At 37.7% G+C, this 9,794-nt stretch overlaps 1 protein-coding gene across 1 annotated transcript in view; it reads left to right on the top strand.

Annotated features, from left to right (window-relative positions):
* Positions 1-8,385, top strand: part of LOC107694887 (zinc finger protein 91-like) — a gene marked incomplete at both ends in the record, with an annotated part of 96,941 nt that extends 88,556 nt beyond the window's left edge. The window contains 2 exons of the mRNA XM_016494609.1: positions 6,769-7,420; positions 7,992-8,385. Of these exons, the coding sequence (XP_016350095.1) occupies positions 6,769-7,420; positions 7,992-8,385 (1,046 nt within the window). The remainder of the gene's footprint in view (positions 1-6,768; positions 7,421-7,991) is intronic.
* Positions 8,386-9,794: the final 1,409 nt, after the last annotated feature.

The raw sequence follows: 9,794 nt of genomic DNA, 5'->3' as shown, positions 1-9,794 counted from the left end.
ACTGACCGCCACAAATAGATTTTCCAAAAGGCTTATACTTCGTTGAATAAACTGAGCACTGCACGTTTCAAAATTAAAATGCAGCGCGGGTATTTTTATATGAATGTATCTTTGAAAAGAACCGACCGTCTTCAGAGAAGCTTTGATGTCATTTTCATTTCGTCTTTCCTAGCGTTTGTGAGCGCAGCGCTTATTTGAGTACAGCCGTTACCGGGGAAACCGCTTTATCTTCCCTGCAATAATCATTTACTCAAACTCGCTTTTATGAGATGAAGGGGGAAAAAAAAAATCGGCCAAACATATCGGCCAAAAAATCAGCATCATACAGTATATCGGCCATCGGCTGCCCTGATTTCTAAATATCGGCATCGGCCAGAGAAAAACCCTTATCGGTCGACCTCTATTGCTGACACTTAAAGGGATAGTTCACCCAAAAGTTTATTTGTTATGCATGTTATGTATGTTTATTAAAAACAAGTTTTGTAATAACCAATTGTTCCGGTCCGGACCTCTGACACTGATGAAAATTCAGATTTGGACCTTTGAATATAGACTTTGAGAACCCCTGTCCTAGGGCTTTAATTTCGTTTTGGCCAAATTAATGTCTAAAATGTAATTATTTGCACCCTTACCTTATCTTCATTTTTAAGCAAAAACTTTTATGTAACCCAGGCTTAAAGTTCTCCGTCACCGTGCCGGATCTCCATTGTGCAGTGTTTGGCTGCAGAAAAAAAAAATTTGTTTAGCACTTTCGAGTCCATGAGTTCGCCTACCAATGGTATGAGAGGAGCACAGCTTTCACTCTCAACCAAACTAACATTACTAGCCAATCAGAATTGTTTTGCTCTTATAAACATGAGACGCGCATAATAGTATCCAATTGCAGAGTCGCAGCCCTGATGAATGGAGAAGCACGACAAAAAGCTGCGAGGCGCAATGGTCAAAGATGTCCATCTAGCGCATATTTACATAGAAAAATTAATTAAAAAGCAGCAGAGCTTTGTAAACAGCTCAGAGTAATCATGTCATCTCCATAAGAACGATATGATTGCCAGAATAAAATTACCGGGATTTCTGTTCACTAGGGCTGTGTCTCACCAGCAAAGTCACGATATGATCCGTATCACGATACATAGGCCACGATACGATACATATCATGATACGGGACTGCACTGAATTTCACCTCAGAAGAATTGAGTAAAACAGCTGTTTATTAAACACTGCATACTATAGGGCTGTTGCTAACTATTGGCAGAGCAGGCAGTTGACCTCTGCATTATGAAGGGCCTCCATAACTCTACCACAGTACAATATAGGTAATGGCATATGTTTCATGCTTACATTGTGCACTCCCCACCAGGTACAATATTCTGATTGTTTGCATCTTGTTTTTAAGCCCATAAATAATAATGTACTCGTTCTAATAAATTTATATTGTAATGTACTCATTCTAATATATTTAAATCATCTTAACATTGCTGGTAGGTTATTATTGCACATATCAACACACTCTCTACGTTTAAAAAATAAGAAGAGTTCTAAACTAATGCGCTGCCTAAACTACCTCACGCACACACGGTTTAGTCACTCACACTGTGCACGCGCACAGACATTCTTTTCAGCGCTGCCCCACAATTTTATCAACTAAATAGCTTAATCACTAAAGAGCTACGTTATCTTTCTCAACAAGGAACTGGTAACATCATCGTTTCTAAAGCAATTCAAGCCACAGCTTCACTGGTAATAGAGAAACATGGCAAAACGGTGGTAATTCATACATACACAGCCTCTCTCTCTCTCCCCCCTCTCATAAATGAACACTTGATAAATTACACTTTTCTGAGAATAGAATAGTGGAGATCGCTATACTGCAAGCTAACCGGTGTTTTCAGAAAACAAGCGCGTTTATCCACAGTGGAGAGAGCGCGCGTACACATGGTTGCCAGGTTGACAAAAACAAGTAACACACTTGGCAGATATTTCCGTATTGGGCAAGTGGGAAGCTCTGTTTCAGGGATTATGTCTCTTTATATCAGGCAACCCCGGTTGTGTTCCTCTGCGGCCAGATTAAACCTTGTTGTAGCCTATATATTATGCTCTATTCATTATTTGTTTAAAACCTTGCCCTTTTCTACTCCATTTTAAGCGCTGCTCTTGTATTCAAATTAAGCGTGGTCCACTGCAGTGCATGTGCCGCGATATCGATACAGGGACAGCTGTATCGATATTCGTATCGTCAAATCTCTGTGGCGATACATCGATGTATTGAACACAGCACTACTGTTCACACATGATCTCTTAATGGTAACTTACAGGTAATTTACCAGTAAAGACTGTATGTGTGAGAGGGGCTAAACTCTTCCTCTGCATATGCTGTGAATTTGAATTACCTAACGTTCATCTGGGAAAACATTGTGCATTATCTCACTAGACTTGTAATGTAAATAATTTATCAACTTTGCCAACACAGGAGAATACATCAACCTATTTCTAATTATGCCATTTTTTGTACATCGTGATTTCAAAACAAACACTTCTGAGTTTGCATGTGGCCAAATATTAAAATTTAATGGATTTAAACATAGTTTAATAACGCTGTAAAGTGAAACGTCACCAGGCCGTTTATTCAACGAATTGTTGAATAAAGTCGTTTTTTTTTTCTTTCGCGCACAAAGTATTCTTGTAGCTTTGTAAAATTACAGTTGAACCCCTGATGTCACATGGATTATTTTACAGATCTCCTTGCTACGTTTCTGGTGCGGATGGCGCGGCACACTGTTTTGTTTACTACACACATACTAAAGCGCGGATGACGCTCGCGGTGTTTTCAGCTTCTGCTGTCTCACTATGAACACGAATGTCTTCTCCAGCTGCTCTTGAGAGTCACTTCATTAGCATTTTACCGTTTCATTTGAGAAAACTACCGTCATATCACATACACAGCAGCTGCGAGTTCTTCACGGCAACCCGTCAAAATAAAAGTTTAGTTTAACATTAAGAAACTGTCAGAATATATTACTATTTAGCAGTCTTAAGACTCAATGCTACTACTGCTAAATACATATTAATAAGTCTTTATTTTTAAAGGAATAATCACATCTGTTTTTCTTCTTAATTTTAACAGTAAACCTCTGTTGTGCAGCACTTTGTTTGCCAAAAAATAAAAGGGTTTAATTTTCATTTGATTAGGATAAATTAAATTAATGTTTTATGCCTTCATCTGATTACCAGAAAAATTAAGAACATTTTATAGGGCCTTATTATTGTTTAAAAAAGGACACTATACAATATCAATAGCATTTGTATTAAAACTATATTCACTGAATGTAATAAAAAAAATCGTGATTCGCAAGCTCTCGATTCGAATCGGGACATCTGAATTGATACCCAGCCCTACGTTATTAAATGTGGTATTTTCACGTGCTTTCAGATGGAGCAGCATTTACTACACAGCGCCGTAGTTCACCGAGAAGCTACGCAAACAGCTGTTAGTGCAGAACGATTTCTTCGTTTTAATAATCGCGTGATTATGTCGTCTGCGTTTATTTATTTTTTTTTGTGTAGCTTGTTAGTGAACTAAGACTCGGTGTAGTAAATGCTGCTCCTTCTGAAAGCACATGATGGAGATTTACTTCTGATTACAAAACTGGCTTTACTGACAAGATGCATATGACAATTGCATTCGATTAATCGTGCAGCCCAACTATAATATATTAATGGTATGCCCCTCCCCTCAAACGCAGATGAGCCAATGGCAGTTCAGTATCAGTTGCAAGGGGACCGGAACTCGGACATCTTTAGGTTTCAGCGTCGTAGAGAAACATTGGAAGATCTTAAGCTTTCATCGGTTTGATGGTGTTTATGCTACAAAAATGGAAAAACGATGTGCCCAGGGCACTTGTAACAGATTCTAGGTATCCTGAGAGTATGGGCAATGAAATTAATTTTATTCTATTTCCTAATCCTAAACAAAACAGAGCAAAATGTCCCTAAGCATTCAGTTCCAATCCCAATGAAGATGAAAACGTTCATTTTCTAGTTGTCATACTCTCTTTAAGTTACAATTTTCATCTGCTCAAGCAGTACATTAATGCCATCTTGTGCTTCAGCAAGGTATCTCTGGCTAAAACTAGCTAACGTTAAAGTTAGTGAGTCCATGCTAACATACAAACCTAAACAGCAAACTATTCACAAATCATGTACAGTGTAGGTCAAAAACACATAAAAGGTCTAATGTTACATTTTAGTGCCTCTCCATATTAAACTGGTTAAATGTAAATTAATTTAATCTTACACTGCGGTACACGAACTGTGTTGTCATTGCGATTGTGGCGGCCGTAACATGAGACTTCTCCTGTTTGCATTGTGATCTGTATTTTTTTATATTTATTCTAAAATCTTTTATAAATCTATCCATGGCATATTGAAGTCCCACAGCTGAATGATGGTCCCTCTGTGTCCAAAATTTATCAAAAACATCTTGGGACAAGGTTTTCACACTGAGACATTAAGACAGTTAGCAACTCTGTTTGTTTGTCCGAGTGAGCAAGGGGGGTGGAGCTTACCGATGGGACCACTAATTGAAAGCAGCGCAAGCAAACTGGTCAGCAAACGAGCTCAGAACAGGTTTACTTGGGATCCAATGTTGATCTCGCGACACTGTTACAGCACAGCACAGCACTGTGAGATCTAGTGAGAAGCATTCAAATTCTGCTCAGAATTCTGTTATGAACAGATCAAACAGCGCTGACGCAGAAACCCAGAAGCAGTAACGCTAACTATACCCATGATGTTGCGGCAGAAATAGTACAGTGTTATTACATCATTAATTTCAGGGTTTGTACAACCTTTTGAGAGAGAAATTCAAGAACTTTTCAGTGACTTTCAAGTATTCCACACAGCTGTTTCCAGCACTTTAAAACTCTAAAAATGATCCAATTGGACAAAACACAATGTATATCAAAATATAGTTTTGTGGTTAATAAACACTTGTGTAAAATTAAAAAATACATACAATTACCACAATAACCAGTAGATGGCAGCAGAGGAGCACTTATTGGCTTATTAGTCATTCATTTCTACTTGCTTTATATTTTGAAATTATAAAATAACTATTCTAAAACATCAGATCATCAAGAAATCAATTTTTGTCAAAGTTTTGCACAATTTTTTGTGTATGTAGTACGAAAATCACCAATCTTTCCTTCACTTTTTGACTGAATTGCACATCAATTAAAATCACTGAAGTTGTCTGTCGGTCAGTTCTATATAATACTAGGGATGCACCGATACCACTTTTTTTCAGAACGAGACCGATACTTTAATTTTTGGTACTCGCCGATACCGATACCTGTATCTTCACAGCATTTGTAATTTGTTTTTTTAAATATCGGGTACAGTAACAAAATAATAGTAATAATAATAATATGAATCATGTTAGTTGGTTCATATAGCAAACAGATATTACCTTCAATTATTTCCACACTTAATTATACCTGTTAAAATGTATTGTATAAGCTTTTGTTACTTTCACTGTTCATTTTAATGGCACATTAAAGCTGCGCCATTGCAGCAGCTCAATATACTGTAATCACAAAACGTTTTCCTAAAATAATGCAGGGAACCACTCTTTATACATTATAGGAGTGCAGGCGTACTATTTTGGTGATGTAATTTGCGCCACGTGCAGTGTACATGGACCCTCGCGTACGAGTAAAAACCGAAGTATACTTTGGCCTTTAAAGCAAGCTAAACATACGCAGCGCGCACACGTTTGTATTTGTGCAGAATGAGAGAGACACTTAAAGCCGAGCGCATTTCACCCAGTCTGCTAGTTTAACTTCTGCTTTAAATAAAGTTGTGTATGCTTGACGTTTAAAATAAATGCTGTTTATAGTGAATGCCCCTATAATTTTTGTTTGTTTTATATTTACGATTTAGTTTTAATCCAAATGCATGCACTAATGGAGCGAGCAGCAATCAAGATCATGCAACAGAAGTGCGCGCTCTCGGACTCTCTCTCTCCTTACCGTCAAATAACTTAAGTAACTTGTGCATTGTTTTAATAACTCCATTCTATTCTCTGTTGTTCTGTTTTCAGTGTTTCTTTTTCTGGACACAGCTCTATTCACACGCTGTTTGGTATCGGCTTTTGGTATCGGGGCATTTTTACGAGTACGAGTACGAGAACAGGAGCGCAGTATCGGGCCCTATAGTATATAACTATATAACTATAGTATATAATACTTTAGAATAATAATGGTACATTTAGTAAGAGTAGAATATATAAATTTTCTATTTGAAAATTAGATATTGCACGTTACTGATATTACTAAAAGTACATTTTGTATGCTTCCCAACTCAAGCTAAGTGCTTTACTGTCAAATGTGTATTACCAAGAAATAAACATGTGGTATTATTAGTAACTGCACTTGTTAATGCAAAGCCATAGTAATTTTATGATTAAATTATCATTATTTTTTGATACCCCACACACCAGCCCCCCCAGCGCTACCAAATCTGCTTCTGACGCCACCATCCGTAGAACTTGGCACTGCTCTCAAATATTAGTCTGGAGCCAGGCACTGTTACATCAGGGTTCACTTTTATGTTCACATTTCACCATTTTTACTTTTATTTCAGAGTTGATTGAAGAAAAAGAGAAGAATGAAGAATCAAGTGAAGTTGAGGAGAAAAATCATGTCAAAACTGGAGAAAAACCTTTGAGTTGCCATCGAACCAAACTGAAAGATTTAAAGAAAAGAAGAGCCAAGAAATCTTTCACCTGCACTCAGTGTGGAAAGAGTTTTACATGCAAAACAAGTCTTGAGCGTCACATGAGAGTTCATACTGGAGAGAAACCATTCACTTGTGATCAATGTGGGAAGAGTTTCACACAATCAGCACACCTTAAGAAACACATGAACATCCACACTAGAGAGAACCAGCACGCATGTGATCAGTGTGGTAAAATATTTTTACGGGCTTCAGTTCTGAAGAAACACTTAAAAGTTCATTCAAAGAAGAAGCCACATTCATGTAATTTGTGTGGTAACAGTTTTTTGCGTCTACAAAATTTGAAAGTAGGTCAGAAAATACATACTGCCGTGGGAGAGTACATGTGCTTTGAGTGTGAAAAGACTTTTACTTCAGAGACCTGTACAAAATTGCATGAAAGCATCCACACTGGAGAAAACCCTTATAAGTGTTCACACTGTGACAAGAGATTCAGTGATTCAGGAGACCTAAAAAGACATAAGAGGATCCACACTGGAGTGAAACCTTATAAGTGTTCACACTGTGACAAGAGATTCAGTGATTCAGGAGACCTAAAAAGACATAAGAGGATCCACACTGAAGAGAAACCGTATCACTGCACTGCATGTGGGAAGCGTTTCATTCAATCATCTTGTCTACACAGGCATACAAAAAACAATCACAGTAAGTAGATCATCTTCACAAAAAATGCATCAAGCAATAAAATATAATCTGGATAAATCTGTCATTACAAGCGACATGGCAAAGAAACATTATCTAACGTTTCACAGTGAATAAAGGTAATCTTCATCAGCCCACACCACGGTAACTAAATTGTGTGCACTCCAACTAGTTAACATGTACTGATATTTACTAAAATATTCTGAATGAAAAAAATAAACAGAGTCTGTGTCTTATTACTAAACATAATGAAAAAAAATTAATTAAATAAATGTATCAAACAACCGAAAGAAAATATAGACAATATTTTAAACAGTCGAGCTTTACTATTTCAAAATCTGAAGAGTATTTGGAATAGATAGTTCACAGGCAATGAAACTTGTCTGTGTCACTGACAGAGGAGCGAACATGAAACCTTATAAGTGTTCACACTGTGACAAGAGATTCAGTCAGTTAGTACATCTGAAAAGACACAATGGGATCCACACTGGAGAGAAACCTCATAAGTGTTCACACTGTGACAAGAAATTCAGTCAGTTAGTACATCTGAAAAGACACAATGGGATCCACACTGGAGAGAAACCTCATAAGTGTTCACACTGTGACAAGAGATACAGTCAGTCAACATATCTGAAAACACATGAGATGATCCACACTGGAGAGAAACCTCACAAGTGTTCACACTGTGACAAGATATTCAGTAGGTCAACAGACCTGAAAACACATGAGAGGATCCACACTGGAGTGAAACCTTATAAGTGTTCACACTGTGACAAGAGATACAGTCAGTCAACATATCTGAAAACACATGAGATGATCCACACTGGAGAGAAACCTCACAAGTGTTCACACTGTGACAAGATATTCAGTAGGTCAACAGACCTGAAAACACATGAGAGGATCCACACTGGAGAGAAACCTTATAAGTGTTCACACTGTGACAAGAGATTCAATAATACATCAAATCTGAAAACACATGAGAGGATCCACACTGGAGAGAAACCGTATCAATGCACTGCATGTGGGAAGCGTTTCAATCGTTCATGTACTCTACACAGGCATACAAAAAACAATCACAGTAAGGCCCTGTACACACAGAGACGCATTTAGCTGTATACGTAAATATTTTGTATCGTATTGACGTTTCGTCCAGACGACTCTGGCATTTTCGGAGCCTGAAAACGCTATTTTTTTAAATCGGGTCTCAAGAGTGGATCAATCTGAAAACGACACCTTTATGTTTTGTGTGTACAGCCAATCCGTATATTTTGTGACATGATGATGTCATCCATCACTCCACGTCTCAACCCCATTCAGACACCGCTACGTCATGTAACAACATCAACAATGGCGGACGGCATGCTTGTGTTTGTGCTGCAAAAGCCCATTAGCTTTACTAACTTTTACTAGCTTTTCTTGTTGTTGCGTTGGGTTTGTATACTGCGCGCAAGGTTGATGCACATTCTCCAAGTCATCTCCTTTTTTAGTGTATCTCTGTAGTAGAATTACAGCGCCACATACTGGTCTGGCATGAATACTACATCATTTTGAGTCAGTTTCAGTGGTTTTGTGTGTATGCAGATTTTTCTTGAGATGACGCCGTGTTTATGGAAGAACAACAAAATAAAAGATTGGATAGGGAAAGCGCTGGTTTCGTGTGGATGAACTCCAAGTAGATCGTCTTCAGATCCAGCACTTTCAGATCGGATGCTGCCTTCTCATCAAATGCTACACAATAATGCATCAAGCAGTAAAATATTATCTGGATAAATCTGTCCTAACCAGTCATAACAAGCGACATGACAAAGAAACATTATCTAAAGTTTTCGCACTGAATAAAGTTCTTCATCTTCAAAACCAGCAGATTCAACTGTGAGATTCAGATCAACTCAAAGATGGAGTTCCTGCCTAAAGAACAATGTCAGAAAGTTTTATTCTTGTATGCTATTTTGCTTCATGATATAAATAATATCATTGTGTTTTCTTGAGAGATTCATATTATGTTCAATTGTCTTATAATGCATATGTTTCACTTGTAGTTTGCTTGTAGACACGTTTTACAAACTGTTCTTGTTCAGGTCACTTTTTTTTTTTTGGTTCACTTTTTTAATATTGTTCTTCACTGTTGTTTTTAAAATGACTTGAGTTATTCTTTCATGTAATGCTGGGTACACACCACAAGATAATCGGGCTGATTTTGGGGCGATTTCTCCCCTTCCAACAATCCTAGGTAATGTCCCGATTATCTTGGTGGTTCTAAAGATTATCTTGTCAGATTTTCCTGTGGTGTGAGGTGTGTTAAGAGTGACTGAATCTGCTCGGAAGAACATCGGAGGCGCCCCAATAGCGAATCATAA

Source organism: Sinocyclocheilus anshuiensis, unplaced genomic scaffold, assembly GCF_001515605.1.
Source record: "Sinocyclocheilus anshuiensis isolate Anshui unplaced genomic scaffold, SAMN03320099.WGS_v1.1 scaffold418, whole genome shotgun sequence".
NCBI classification, from domain to species: domain Eukaryota; kingdom Metazoa; phylum Chordata; class Actinopteri; order Cypriniformes; family Cyprinidae; genus Sinocyclocheilus; species Sinocyclocheilus anshuiensis.
This window is presented reverse-complemented; position numbering and strand designations above follow the sequence as displayed.